Below are 16,334 nucleotides of genomic sequence, written 5' to 3' on the forward strand. Positions count from 1 at the left end.
ATGGTATGATACATTGAAGGAATTTGTCATGAAGAAAGGCTTCAAACCTGGTTCACTCGATCCAACTCTTTTCACTAAATCCTATGATAATGAGCTATTTGTGTGCCAGATATATGTCGATGACATTATATTTGGCTGTACTGACAAATGATACACTGATGAATTTGCTTACATGATGAGTGAAGAATATCAAATGTCTATGATGGGGGAGCTGAAATTCTTCTTAGGTCTTCAAATTCGTCAACAACGCAATGGAATCTTCATATCACAGGAGAAATACCTCAAGGATGTTCTGAGGAAATTCGATATGCATGAATGCAAAGATGCCAAGACTCCAATGGCTACCAACGGCCACCTCGGTACTGATGAAAATGGTAAAGAATTCGATCAGCAGGTATATCGCTCTATGATTGGCTCTTAATTGTATCTATGTGCATCTAGGCCAGATATAATGCTTAGTGTTTGCATGTGTGCACGTTTTCAAGCAAAACCGAAGGAATCACACCATAAGGCCGTGAAGCATATTCTTCGATACTTAGCTCACACACCAACACTAGGATTATGGTATCCCAAGGGCTCAAATCTTCATCTGGTAGGGTATTCTGATTCTGACTATGTTGGTGATCGTGTGGATCACAAGTCAACATCTGGCACATGTCATTTCCTCGGAAGATCACTAGTTTGTTGGTCCTCAAAGAAGCAGAGCTGCGTATCACTCTCCAATGCCGAAGCTGAGTACATTGCTGCTGGTTCATGTTGTGCTCAATTACTATGGATGAAGCAAACCCTCAAGGACTACGGCATCAACATGAAGAATGTGCCTCTCTACTGCGACAATGAGAGTGCAATCAAGATTGCATACAACCCAGTACAGCACTCGAAGACTAAGCACATCCAGATTCGTCATCATTTTCTTCGGGACCATGTCCTCAAGGGCAATATCCTCATAGACCATGTAAAGACTTATGATCAACTGGCAGATATCTTCACTAAGCCCTTGGATGAGAAAAGGTTTTGCAAGTTGCGGTGTGAGCTAAATATCTTAGAATCTTCAAATGTTTTGTAAAAACATGCACACATCCTAACACTTATGCAAAATTGATGACTTGGATGTGCAACACACGATGAATCGATTTTCTTCAACTGATGAAGAATATCACTCTGAATGTGAAGAAATCAACGAAGAAATTGATTCTCAGGGCCCTACGACAATTGTACGCGGCGCCTGTAATCAACATTCTTATATGGTGGGTAACGCCACCGCCCAACATGAAATTCCTCAAGTTGATTTTCTTCAAAGTTCCATTTCCTCAAAATTTGACTTTCTTCAAAATTGATGTTCTTCATTGTGACGATTTATAATAAAAACCTCAAATCTTCAAAAACACTTGATGACTTTCGTTTACCTAGATAGACTGTGATTTCAAGTCCTCAACAGCATTCACTTATAGCTATTTCTTCAAGTTGATATTTCATCTAAGTGAATGTGATCAGACCCTACTTTCCCTCTATGCTATTCTCATCCAACCTATTCAATTCTTCATATGCGTTCTACTTGAAACCTTGTTTGAAATCCTCACTGCGTCCTTGTCAGCTTATGATTTTGCAACTAAATCCTCAAATCTTCAAAAATGTTTCTTTAATGCACAGTAACTGAACGCCACTTCCCTCGTTCGGATAACCACGATCTCCACCACTTTGCTCGGGAGCTACACGTGTCCTGTGGAGACGTAGAGGCAGCGGCTATTTGGTCCGATTTCTTCGCGCCAACAGTAACTGCCTGGCTATAAATATGTCTTTATCCCCCTCGGCAAACAATTCTTCGCTCCATCGCTCCCCTGCTACAGCAAAAGCCCCGAACCCTAGCGCCACCGCTGGAAGTCTCGTCGCCGGCGAAGAAGAGCTTGACTGCCTCGACTTTTCCGTCGCCGAAACCACGCCGGAGTCGGACCATCTTCGTCCGCCGCCGCTGTAGACGTCCTGTGCTGTCGGGTTAGGGCGCATTGGACACGCACCGAAGAGCTTCTCCCTGCAACTCTTCTCTGTTCTTCGTGCGCGCCATCTAGGGTAAATAAAAACCCTATTTTTAGAGCAAGTTAGATATACTATTTTACATCTGCGATGTGAAATCTGTTTTTCCTCAAGAATCCATATGCATCTGATTCCTCAAACACTGCCTATCACCACACTATTGATGAACTTCACTAAGCATCTAAGATTTTCATGAGATTCCTTAATTGTGTGAATTTTCGGATCTGTACAACTCTGGTACCCGAGAACAGTATGCTTAGGCAAATTCCTCAACCACTGGTTAAATTCCTCAACTGTCAAACTTTTTCATTTTCTTCAAATCTAAGAACGCATATGACCTCTCCAAATTCCTCGCAACTATACTCTGTTCATAGGTACACACATGTCAGCTGATGAATCTCTCGGTTCTCATCACATTAACTCATTTGCAGCGTTTCTTGAAGAAAATCTTCAAGTCTCATCAGAATCTTCAAGAGCTCAATCTCATCAGCAAAATCTTCAGCTGAAGAAAATGGAGGATGACAGGAAGCAGAAGGGAGGCAAAAAACTTGAGCAGAATACAGCTTTGGACATACTTGAGGATATATACTTGGACTACTGCACACCTAATGAAAATGAAACAATGGCCAAGAGAAAGATTCGGCTTCAGAAGATAGAACGCCGATGGGCTAAGGAGTGGAAGGAATACAGATTTGTCACTCCCAAGTATGCGAAGAAATTCGCTCTGAAGCCTCCTGGCAAACGGGCTCCACTTGAGGATCATCAAGTAGCACATCCCTCAAGCCTCAAGACCCTTGATGACTATCCTGATGAAAAGGACAAGCACTTGGCTAAGCTTAAGAAGCAGGCAGATGCTGCTGTGAGGAAATTCAATGAATCATCTGCTGCTGCTTCAACTGCAGCTACTTCCTCTGCTGTTGAGACCTCTGGTTCGACGATTCCTCAATAGAAGTCTGTGCCATCAAAACCAAAGGCTTCAAAGCCTCAAGAGAAACTAGCTCTGGCATCAGCTACAAAACCCTCAGCACCAAAATCCTCAGCGCCACCACAGGTTTCAAAACCAGAACTGAAGTCGGTCATGAAGCCACTACCTGCTACCTCCAGCTCCTCACTCCCAGCTGCAACCAGCTTGGAGACAAAGTCTTCACCACCTCCTATGAAGACTAAGGTGTTTGCTGGAAGAGGAACAAAACCAAGCCCCAGCAAAATCATCATGGTCCCTTCTGGTAGCTATGATCAAAAACAAGCAGGAGAGGGTAGCTCAAGCTTCTGGTAGAGCCATTCCTCTGGCCATGGACCCCAAAGTCCTCCTACACTACATAAATATCTGGTATGAGGACCCCAACACTACGCTTGATGATTTGAAACTTCCCCCTGGCATCAGCGACATGGTGGCCACATTCATCAACGAGGCCAAGTGGAAGGAGTGGCAAGCCAAATAGGCCAAGGTTTTTAAGCTCAAGGAGAAATTCCTCAAGCAGAATCTCCTCAACCTGATGCCTGATGCACTCGTGTCAACACAGGCTGAGTTGAAGACTTTGACAGATAAGTACTCCAAGCTATCTGATCGTCAAAGTCTCAGAAGCAATTTCATCAAACTTGCCACTGAAGCTGTTGACAACTACAACAAGAAGGCTGCCCCTCCAGTACCAACTCCTCAGCCTCTGATTGAAGAACCAGCTGATGAAACTCCTCAGGCTGATGAAACTCCTCAAGATGAGGAAATACCTCAAGAAAAGCCGTGTGGACGTGCCGGGAATTGAAGAAATCACCACGGAAAATCCAGCTGATGAATCTGCTACAGCTGGTGAGACTGCCCCTGATCCAGCTGCTGCTTCAAAGCCAGCTGATGACTCTGTTCCAGCTGGTTCCTCAAAGCCGGTTGATGAATCTGCTGAGAAAACACCTTCAGCAAAATCTTCAAAGGTGAAGAAGATGACTCCGTCTGCATCAGACGTGAAGAAAACAAGGGCTGCTGAAAAGGAAGCCAAGAAGAGAAAGGCTTCTTCAGCAGAAGAAAACACTGAGGCCAAGCGCCTCAAAGCACTTGAAGCAAATGCTCCACTGGACCCTGTGCCCCTCAACATCGCACCATCTTATGAAATGGTCACCTTTGAAGACCAGGAGAAAGGACCAGATGAGGAAATGAAGGATGTTGCATCTGAGGAACATACTGACGAAGAAATTTGTATTGACGACAGTCCTCAGCCCTCCATTCCTCAGGAAGACACTGCACAAGGATCAGCTGCACCAGCTGATGAATGTGCCTCTGTCACCAAGCAAGCTGAGGAAGAGCAAAGTGAAAATCCTCAAGCTGATGAAATTCAGAGTCCTGAGAAAAATCCTCAAGTTGAGGATCAGGCTGACCCAACTCCTCTTCCTAAGAAAGATCTTCACATTGAGGCTCAGAATGAACCTATTCCTCCTCCGGAGCATAACCCTCAACAGGATGCTCCAGTTGATAAATTCCTCAGCCTGATGCCCAGCCAGATCCCATTCCTCAACATGAAGCACAACATAAGCATGCTCCTCAGCCTGAAGCTCAAGCTGATGAAATTTCTCACCCTGAGGACAATGCTGAGGAAAATGCACCAGACCAAGACAATGCTTTTGTCGTGCTCAACCCAGAGACTGCAATTGTTGTCTCCCCTCTAGTTCCACAGCAAAATCTTCAGCCAATGCAGCGTCGGCCATTCTCCAAGCGACCACGGTTTCAAAAGGAGAACTTCTTTGAAGAACGCATGTACTTCATTGGAGAAAATCCCTATGACAAGCCTCAAATCAGACATCTGAAGTTTTGGACGAGGACACAGCTGAATTACTATGCTCTGTGTTGTGTGGAAGAAATAAGATATTCCATCACAGGCATATTGCTCATGATGAACTTGAAGCAATACCATGCCTGGCTCCAGTCCTCAACGTCCTTCATGAAGCTGGACTGCTACCAATGCTCTCAGATATCTCTGATTGGAACAGTGAGCTCATTCTTCAGTTTTACGCCACTCTTCACATATCTGGCAATCCTGAAGATATTAACACTTGGGTGTTTGACTGGATGACGCAAAATACTCACTACAAGGCTCCTGCTACTGAGCTACTGCGTGAATTGCCAGTATCAATTCCCTCAGAGAAGGCCGTGAAGCTTTATGGTGAGTGTGAGCTGCCCAATGGGATGATGGAAGTCCTCATGAAGCCTTTGGCTAAAGGGCAACCACCGAGAAAAACCTTCCTTGTCCATGAGCTCAAATATACACCAAGGTCTGTTTACAGAATCCTCTGCAGTGTTCTTGCGCCGATCAAAGGCCATGATGATGAAAAAGATGTTGTAGGCATCATGAAGAATATCCTCTTCAACATCATCCATGGTATTCCTATCAACATACATGATTTCTTCTTGAGGACTTTGGCCGACAATGCCATGTGTCCCTTTGATCACAAGATATATGCCCCATGGATCTTGAGATTCATCAAGACAAGGACAGGCATCAACTTCCACGCTGATTTCAACAACCATGTTGGTTATATGCCTCCTATCAAGGTCAACAAGAAGACTTTCGAGCCAGTTGAAGGAAAAGGCAAGTCAGTTATTGATGAAGGACGTAGGCCCCTTGATGGCCAGTTTAGAGAGCCGAAAGCATATTCTTCATGCGATGATACTGAGACTCACCCTGCAAGCCCTATTGCTCCTCGTGTGATGAATACTAGAGAGCTTCTCCTCAGTCTTCACCAGAAGGTGGATCGGAATCACAAGTGGGTCAAACGCCAGTTCGGCGCCATTGTGAAAACCCTCACTGAAACACAGAATTCTGTGAAGCTTAACCATCACTATCTTCATGAGGTTTTTGATCGCACCTGGTCTACACTTGCTCATCTGAAGACTCAGACAGAACTTGAAGAATTGGAGTTTGAGCGAGACTTTGACTGGTCGTGGCCACTCAAGAAAAATTTCAGGCCAGTTCCAGTTCCAGACCTTGAAGACAGTTCCTTTTCTTCATTCTGCACTGCTGAGTCTGATGAAGAACAACTCGACACTGCCACCGGTCCAAGGAAGAAGACTACTCTCAAGAAACCTCACGCATCTTCATCAACCGCCAAGAAGTGAAGTCGTCACGGGCGTTAGTCCTCAGTTTGTCCCTTTTTGTCACTTGATGACGAAGGGGGAGAAACTTGAGATTTAGTCTTCAAGCGGGATATTTTGGGGCTTATGAACTATATTTAAGTTACAAACTCTTGGCTCTTCGGAAGTTTTTATGTAATGACTTGTAACTTAAGCCCGATGGTACTCTGATGCTTTTGAACGTTTTTCTTCGCATGCTTATTCCTCAAATTTTTAATGCACACATGCTGGAATTCGTCAGATACCATTTTTCATCATGCATCTTCAATTTCTTCATATTATATGTCATATGTATGCATGATTTACAAGACTCAGGGGGAGATCTCCATGATAAAAATCATCAATGTGCATTTGCTGTGAAAAGAAAAATCCTCAAGATATGCACATCTTCAGGGGGAGTCTCTCTGAATCTTGATTTCAAATTCCTCAAATGAGTATTTACACTTCATATTTTTATCCCTATTGAAGACTTAACCTAATTTTCATCAACCACCAAAAAGGGGGAGATTGTAAGTGCATCTAGTGCCCCTTAGTGATTTTGGTGGTTTGAAGACTTATAGGTTAAGTATATAATGTGTTCATGAGTATACACAGGATCTATAAGTCACTGAGGAGTTTGAGTTATTTGACGAATATCGACGCCTAAAAATATATATCTTCGGTTGAAGAAATTAGTCTGAAGCTGAAGAATTGAATCGCGAAGAATCTGCGATGAAATTGATATTCCTCATGAAGATATTGAATTTGAGGAATTCGGTGTGTCCTGAAGAAAATCATTCTGAAGACTTTGAAGCATGAAGATTTACTCTTTCTGTTTTGTTTTCTTCACACTTGAGTAATAGGAACACCGTACTGTTAAAGGGGATCGAAGTTACACTTTGGAACGAATTTCCTCATGATGCTCAACCCAAGCCTAAACCTACCAAAAACCTCAAATGAGGAATACGAGTGACATGAGGACTCTCACAGTTGAGGGTTCCGACCGTTTCGATAGCCACGCCACATCATTGGTCTTATCCACACCAAGGGTCATATTATTTAAGGGCATTAGTGTCAAATCATGTCGGGATGCTCCCAGGCTATAAATAGCCACCCCCCACAACCATTAGCTGGTTGGCTGCTTCGTTAGAAACTGACACTTGTCATAAGAGCAACCCAATTCCTCAGTATCTCCGAGAGTAATTCATCAGTGAGGAAATACCCAAACACCAAACCACAAACCTAGAACCAAGTGATTGAGCATCACTGAAGAAGTTGTTCCTGTGTGGGACTGAAGCATTTTACCTTTGAGGACTGTGCATCCTCCAGACGGTTAGGCGTCATGGTCTAGAGCTATCCAGCAGTCAACTGTGGATCGTCGGGTGACCTAGTTTGTGAGGGTTTGGAAGTCTGCCCTGAAGACTTACCACGAGTGTTGGGCAAGGACTGTGTGTTCTTATCCCAAGGAGAATACGGTAGGGACTATGTGTCATGGGACTGTGTGTCTTTTGGTTTCAATACCAAGCCGCTCCAAACCAGATGTACAACTGTCACAACAGTTGGAACTGGGTCATCAACTATTGTCTTCGCTGTGAAACTGGTTCTAATCCCTCAACCCTTTACATTCCTTAGATTATGTGTTGATGACTTTCACTGTGACTGTTTGAAGAATTTGCTGAAGATTTTCTCTGAAATTTCTCAACCCCAAATTCTTCACGCTAGTTAATCCTCATCTGTTTCTGCCTGTCTGCTTACTGTGCAATCTATTTTCACATTCCTCATACAGAAAATCTGCTGTAGTGAAACTTTGCACTCTTGGTCCTTTACTGTTTCCGCTGTAAGTTAGTCATAAGTGAGGAATTTCCTCAAAAGGAATTTCCTCAGTGATGAAATTCTAAAAATCTTCTATTCACCCCCCTCTAGTCGATATAACGCACTTTCACTATATCTAAGCACTTGAGCGACCAATTCATCATAGATACCTCACCCCCTTTAATAGTATTGGCTTTCCTATAGACTCAAATGTGATTTCTCACAAATATAAAATGTAGAGTCTTATAGCTTGACGCTTGGCCAATCATATTCCTTTCCTTACATCAAGGGGTATCTCCTCACAATCCTTTAGCCAATACATCTTTGAACTTTTCTAAAATATACTTAGATAGAATCATTAGTTCAATGACACATATGTTGTTATTAATTACCAAAACCATCTTAGGGAGCAATTGTGCTTTCACCACGAAGGCATCAAAAGTTCGCCAACACAACTCGATCCATCGAACCAAATCCTCAAATCCATACTAGTCTCATGCAACGTTAGATTTTACATACGAGTTTGAACTCACGTGTCAACGGAATACTAAAACTTGACATGCTCTACTAACTATGAATGAAACGACAACGGAAGAAGCTCATCCACGACGAACCTTGCCCTTGATGTCTTCCTTGGGGAAATAGCGGTCTAAGACGCGAAACGGATCAAGGCGGATTTGCTCACCGCCGGAGCCATCCGATCTATCGCCATTCTCGTCCTCCCCTTTCTTCCCCTAGCACCTCCCCGAGCGTCAAGTTCGAGTTGTCGACCGTCACAACCTCCACTCCAAGCCACGCCCCTAGCCTACCACGAAAGAAATTGAGAAGACGAAATAGACTAGCGAGAGGAGAGGAAGTTGATGGCATCACTAATTGAAGCAAGAAGTGAAGAGAAGCACTGGAGCTATCGATGACCGAGGAGAATCGCCGTAGAGAGAACGTCATCGTCGCCCCAGCCATCCCATGAAGAATGGTGGGTACTAGCAGAAATGTGCAATCCACATGAATTCCTCGGTACCTAGAACACCAACGGAGATGGCCGGAGTCACCGGGGATCATCGTTGCACGCCCGCACCGTCTCGGCCCGATGAACTCATGAGGAAGAAGAAGACGTTACATGTGGGCCTGAGGTTCCACTTGTTAGTGAGTGAACCGTTATGTTGGCCCCGCACGTGGTTTAAAGTGGAAGCATGTTCGGTTGTTTATGTCTTCGCCACGATAAAGCGTATTCGGTAGGAAGTCGGGAAACAAAGAGTTTTCTAGGGATCCCAGTGCAAATATTATTTTTACAAATTAGTCCCTAGAAGTAAAAGTCTTATTAGTTGTTACTCGTAACTCCGTTTCAGGTGATTCCAACGCTCACATTTTTTACAAGGTCATTCTGTTAGTACTACTTTCATACTATGTTACACTTATAAAAGTGGCACCTTTTTAATTTTACATGTTTAGGATGTTTCCAGAACCACGTTCACCGACACACTTCACCCGAAAGATCACCGACCACTTCTCGAGGATTTGTAGACCCAAAGGGAAGCCAAATCATTAGCCTGAGCAACCAAAAACTCATGTCTTTGCTTTAATTTGTTTGAGTGTTGTTAGGTATTAAGCTGTTTAACCTTTTTTAGTTTTGTCGGTACTACTTTCGGTTGTAGGTTCAGTTTACCATCTTAGTTTTATGTTGTAGTTTTACTTTTTGGTCTACCTTCAATAGTAGATGCTAGTATTGCTGGTTTACTTTTATGTTGTGGTCATTTTATCTTGATTGTGATTCGAGTTGGATAAAACTGTATACATGACCGAGGGTAAACTAATTTTGTCTCACACACCCTCCTCCATCATTAATAACATCAAACCATGATGTCACAAAACCAAACTAAATCGTGCAACCATATTTAACTTTATAGGAAGGCCCTAGTCTGGGTTGTAGTTTTTTCTCCTTCGTGTTTGTCACCAAAAAGGGGAGGCTCGATGGTCTAAATCTCCTAGTGCGGGGGATTGCCATCCAAAGCTTAGAGACTTGGAATGATTTGAGCACGCTTTATAAATAGTTGAATCCATTAGGGGATGAGTTGTGCCATGGGGTGGCAGGTCCCATGTAGTTCTTCCTCGTCCTAAGGTTATCCTGTGGGATGGGGGTGATACGGTAGGACGACCATGTTGTAGATAGGGTTTTGTCAGATGTAATCATGTGTGGTATGGGAATAGTGTAAAACATGTGTAGTATGGGAATAGTGTATAACATGTTTAGAGTGTTAAAAATCTATTCGAATAGTCGTCTCCGCTGTCAAGGACAAGTTCTCGTTTAAGTAACCATTTTGTTAATAGAAGGAACTCAAACACAAGTCCACAATGGGAAAGGAATAATAAAACATGGCATTGGAGTAAATATAACATGGCATGGTAAGTTTAATTGTGAGTATGACTAGACAATGGTGTTAATTTTGGTGCTTAAACTTTGTTCTTGTTTGATTACCTTTTTGTTTGATTGCTATGTAATTAGTTGTTTTGCAAGTACATTCAAAGTACTTACCTAACCTTGCACGTGGCCATCTTTTGAATAGGATCAACAAGCTAGATGGTCGCACCAACTAGCCCTCCAATGAAGCCAAACCAAGTCGTTGACGTATTCAACATAGTCTTCCGCTGCTGAATACGTCGTAGACTATTGTGTCATGTTGTATACTTTGTATTATTATATAGTTATGTTTGGAACTCTATACCATGATTTTAGCATGTGTTGGGACTTTTACTGGGCCTTCACGTGCATTCATCGGCTCGACGTTGGTCGGGTAGCCACAGTGTGTGTCTTGGGGCAAAACAAATGGCAAATGGGGGCTATTTAACACGCATGGCCACCGGGCTTGTTGTGCACGAGAGGTGGAGATCGTGCATGCGCAGCGTGTGCGGTCGTGGGCATGTCGTGCGACACATGCGGTCGCGGGTTGAAAAGACGACGGGCTAACGAGTGGGTCTCGTATGGCGGTGAGAAAGAGTAAATAGAGATAGGGGCGCGGGGGTGGACTATATTGGACTCATTTCTGCCACACGATGGGCCTTTTCTTTTATCCGTTGTTTGTTTTTCTTTCCGTTTTGACTTTTTGAATTCTTCTATAATTTGAATTTGATTTTTCCTGCAAAAAACTTGCCTTTAATTCCAATTGGAATATTTGTGGATAAATGAACATTTTGTTTGCCCCTTTATGGTATATTTTTGTCCCACTTTATTTCGAGTCTAGTTTAAATATTCCTTCGAATATGTTTTATTTCCAAATTGACATTTCCTCTAAATTTTCTTCATTTTTTCTGTTCGCACATCTCGCAATTGCTTCAATATTTGTTTGGGTTAATCTCTTTTTCGGGCTTCATTTTCTATTTAACCCATTTTGGGTTTGTCTTAACTTTCCATTTTTTGCTAAGGTGTCAACTAAATGTGTTTGGCTTTCTTTTGTTTGGGGTAGGGCCTTTAACCCTCTAGGTGGTCATATCAATGAATCAATCAACCAACCAAGGAATTCCTAGTAAACATTTTGCCAAATGCAAACAAAAATAAGTTCTCTTCGAAAAAAATTCCCTGTGAAATTGTAGTATTTTAGATTTGGGAAAATCTAGGATGTAACAATTTCTTATTTTTCTAAATTTTCCATGTGAACATTTTAGCCATGTGAGCTATGATATATCATTTTACAAAAAGAATGTAATTTTGACTTTGCATGAATATCCATGTGAGCAAGACCGGAGGATGCCCTTGTTGGAATGTGGCTCGAGTTGTGCCGGCCCAAGTGTGTGGGAATATTCAGCCTCATGTTTTTTTCTTAAGTGATTTTTTCCTTTTGTTTTTATTATATTTATATTAGAAGTATTCTAAAAGTATATTACAAAAATCACTCGAGATAAAACATTTAAAAAATGGTGACAAGGAATTTGAAATATGTTGAATGTATATAGAGAAAAAACTTATCACATATACAAAAAAATAAAATCTTTATAATGTATTTAAAATACGTTAATCAAGCATTTGGAAAAAAATGTTTTACATGTTTGAAAAATGTTAATCAAGCATTTAAAAAAATTGAACAATTGTTTAAAACTGTCAATCAAGCATTTGGAAAATTTTAAATTTGTATACAAGACAGTTGACCATGTATTAAAAAATGATGATTTTTTATAATGTTTGTAAAATTTTAATCAAGCATTAAAAAATGTTGATCAACTATTTTAAAAATGTTGATCCGGCATTTTCGAAATGTTAAATGTGTATAGAAAAATGTCGATCACGTAAGAAATAAATGATTGTTTTTTAATCATGTATATAAAAAAATTAATCAAGCATATGAAAACACATTAGATTTAAAAATGTAAATGTGTATAGATTTTTCACCATGCATTAAAAATATGATAATTTGTTTTGATGATGTATATAAGAATGTTAATCAAGCATTTTAAAAAATGTTGAACAAGTGTTTAGAAAATGTTACCAGACATTTGAAAAATGTTAAATGTGCATAGAAAAAATGTTGTTCATGTGTTAAAAACATAATTTTGTATTTCACAAATGTTAATCTAGAATTTGAAATCGTTTAAAAATGTGGATAGAAACACTGTTGACAATCTATTGAAAAACAAGTGTTAATCTTGTATTTGAAAAATGTTAATCAAACATTAAAAGAATATTGAAAATGTGTATAGAAAAAATGTACATCAGGTATTAAAAAAAATTAAGCTTCTATTTAATTTTGTTTGACATATACAAAAATGTAAATTGAAAATCTAAAGAAACATAAGAAATAAAAAAATAAAAAGAAAAACAAGATATGAGAAGAAATAAGAAAACCAAATAAAAAAAAGAAATGGAGAAAGAAAACAAAAAGTGGATGGAAACAAGAAAGAAAGATATAGTAGCTAAAATACAATAAAAAGGGGAAAGCCAAATGAAAACCGAAGAAGAATTATATAAGAAAGAAACAACAAAAAAGAAAGAAAAAATGAAATGGAAAAGAGAAAAAAAGGTGAATAAAACAAAAGGAAAACAAAATGAAAAATACTTGAAAAACATGGAGAAGAAAAAAATGGAAACCCGGCTCTCATTCGAGTTTAGCTTTTTGGTTGAGGGAATCTTATTCGAGTTAAGTAGTCCCGCCCTTCAAATATATCATCAATAATGCTACATTTACGGATGGTTTGATACGGAACTATCTTATGGATGTGTGTGGTGTGAAAGTTCTGGTTCACTAGGAAGCTGTGGGATCACCCATTTTATTGTCTCCAACCTTATAATGTCATGATGGATCCGTAAGATGCAGAACGTATAAGTTGTTCGTAAGTGTAACATTATTCATATATCACCAATCCGAACCAAGCTCAGTGACTAACAGGATTCTTCCATCTCGTGTAATGCGAGGGCTGTCGCGTATATGAGGGTCGTAGTTGTCCGGATGAACGTTTAAGAGATGGGAAACGTTTCCCCCGGCTCGCCGGCCGAACCGTTCGGCCGGTCGCGCGCGGGTCACGCTCGCAGATGTGTGTAGCATTTTTTCGTAAAAATTGCTGCAACCGTGTATTTTTTTGTTAAAAATGTTTTTTATGCAGTTTTTTTCTCGTGTAAATTTGTTGCAACCAGCGTTCATATTTGCTACAAGCGTTTTTTATTTACTAGATTTATACAGTAAAAAAGTTGCATATACGTTTGGTTGCAACTCGAGTTCGTTGAATTTTTGCTACAACCGGCGTTTTGACTTTTGCTACAACCGTGTTATTTTTTGCTACAACCGGCATCATTTTTTGCTGCCACCGTTCACTGAAAAAGTTGCATACACGTCACGTAGATTTTTTTCTACAACCGACGTTTAACTTTTGCTATCACGCATCATCTTCTTCGTTTTTTTCTACGATCATGTAGATATTTTTTTGCTATAATTTATTTTTTTGTTGCAACCGTTATAAAAAATGCTGCATAGCATCGAAATTTGTTGCATGGAGATAAAAATGTTGCATGGAAAGATCTGACGGTCCCCGTGCAGATCGGGCGGTCAGCCCGCGACCGGCGCGCCGGCGCCTAGTACTCCCCTTAAGAGATGGGCCGACTGTGCGCGACTGCGGACACACGTTTCTTTTTTTTTCGAAATAACTGCGGACACACGTTTTAGGGGCCTGATTTGCCAAATTGTGTAGATGCTCTTAGAACCTTGTCGAGCAGCTTCTCTTTGTTTCGTTTTCTGCATCCATGCATTAGAATCTTATACCACACGCTTACGTTCGCTAACTCGTCACATGTCAGTCGATCCATCTCCGTTTGCTTGATGATGTCGACATCAGCTAATTATTTCGCTGAAACTTGCATTCGCTAGCCGCCGCCCCCGTACGTAATCGCTGACGTGTGTTGCTGCGCCTGCACACTTCTCTTTCTATAGATGCACCATGCCTACACTGAAAGAAGGAAGATGAGAAACCCAGCTGCGTTACTGCCTGCGCACGCGCGGGATAGACCAAGTAGCGTAGGCGAGCGCGCGCAGGTGCGGGCGGAGCGACGCCGGAGTCGGACGACATGGCGGCGCACGTGCTAGTGTTCCCGTGCCCGGCGCAGGGCCACATCAACTGCATGCTCCACTTCGCTGCGGGGCTCCTCGACGCCGGCCTCCACGTGACCTTCCTTCACACCGACCACAACCGACAGAGGCTAGGCCTTGCCGCCTCCGCCGTCAAGGCGGAGGCTGATTCACATTCTCCGCGGCTCCGGTTCCTGTCCGTCACCGACGGCCTCCCGAACGACCATCCCCGCTCGGCGGGTGACATCGTCGCGCTCGTGAAATCCATGATGACGACGACGAGGGTCGCTTACCGTGCTCTGCTCACGTCCCTGTGCGCGGGCGCGGCCCGCGACGATGGCTTCCCTCCCGTGACCTGCGTCGTCGCTGACGGGATTCTCCCGTTCGCGATCGACGTCGCTGAGGAGCTCGGTGTCCCGGCGCTCGCCTTCCGCACAGCCAGCGCGTGCAGCTTCCTTGCTTACCTGTCGGTGCCCAAGCTCGTGGAGCTCGGCGAGGTTCCTGTCCCGGTAGGCGCCGACCTCGATGCGCCCGTCCGTGGCGTTCCGGGAATGGAAGGCTTCCTGCGGCGGCGGGATCTTCCTAGTTCTTGTCGCGGGCACGACGAGACCGGCGACGTCGACCCCTTGCTTCAGATAATCGCCGAGTTCACCGCTCACAACTGCAAGGCGCGGGCGCTCATATTCAACACGACCGCGTCGCTGGAGCGGTCGGCGCTCGCGCACATCAAGCCTCACATACGCGACGTCTTCGCCATAGGCCCTCTCCAAGCCATGTTCCAGGAGCCGGCGGCCGGCGGCGCCTTGTGGAGGGAGGACGACGGCTGCACGGCGTGGCTCGACAGCCAGGCGGACGGAACCGTCGTGTACGTGAGCTTGGGCAGCCTCGCCGTCATTTCAGTTGAGGAGTTCACCGAGTTCCTGTCAGGACTCGTCAGCGCCGGCCACCCCTTCCTTTGGGTGCTCAGGCCGGACATGGTCGGGGCAAGCCAGAATGCCGTCCTCCAGGACGCCATCAGGACGGCCGGAAAAAGCAAGGCCCGCGTCGTGGAGTGGGCGCCGCAGCGGGACGTGCTGCGCCACCGAGCAGTGGGCTGCTTCCTGACGCATGCCGGGTGGAACTCCACGCTAGAGAGCGTGGCCGAGGGCGTGCCGACGGTGTGCTGGCCATTCTTCGTGGACCAGCAGATCAACAGTCGGTTCATGGGCGCCGTCTGGGGCTCGGGGCTGGACATGAAAGACGTGTGCGAGAGGGCCGTCGTGGAACGGATGGTGAGGGAGGCCATGGAGTCCGTCGAGCTAAGGAGATCGGCTCAAGCACTGGCGCAGCAGGTGAGACGGGACATCGCCCAAGGGGGCTCGTCGGCGAAGGAGTTCAAGCGGCTCGTCGGCTTCATCATTGAGCTCAGCATCAGCACGCGGGGGTCCACGCCAAGTCCGGACAAAGAATAAGGGCCAGCCGGCATTGGCACCTTGTTATCGATGTTGCTGTGTGAGTCTTGCCAAAAGGCAGACGGACATGACAATGCCAGTTTGAAATGACATTTGTTGCTGCTAAATCCATGTGATACCACATTGCACCGTGACAATTCGCTACGATGTTTAAGTTGTCATCTCACTGCTTGGGTCAATAGATTATGTGCAACTTATTTCGTATATATTGAAAGGAGTGAGAGGTTGTTCAAGCGAAAGGATGTGATGCGACATATTTGAACGTGTAAATAGTCCAGACACAACATGGCCTTTAAAATGAACTGATACCTTCGTTAGTTGTTAGGGATTTGATTCACCACTTATCCACGTAAGCACGGGACCCACCACTTGTCCACGTAAGCATGGGACCCACCTCTTCGC

The 16,334-nt window shown here is 43.5% G+C and overlaps 1 protein-coding gene across 1 annotated transcript; it reads left to right on the forward strand.

Moving 5' to 3' along the window:
• The first annotated feature begins 14,363 nt into the window (after nt 1-14,363).
• Nucleotides 14,364-16,086, forward strand: LOC123402655 (myricetin 3-O-rhamnoside 1,2-glucosyltransferase UGT709G2-like). Its single transcript, XM_045096589.1, has one exon. The coding sequence runs from the start codon at nt 14,481-14,483 to the stop codon at nt 15,930-15,932; it is 1,452 nt and encodes a 483-aa protein (XP_044952524.1). The 5' UTR covers nt 14,364-14,480; the 3' UTR covers nt 15,933-16,086.
• The last annotated feature ends 248 nt before the right edge of the window (nt 16,087-16,334 follow it).

Source organism: Hordeum vulgare, chromosome 6H (assembly GCF_904849725.1).
Source record: "Hordeum vulgare subsp. vulgare chromosome 6H, MorexV3_pseudomolecules_assembly, whole genome shotgun sequence".
NCBI lineage: Eukaryota > Viridiplantae > Streptophyta > Magnoliopsida > Poales > Poaceae > Hordeum > Hordeum vulgare.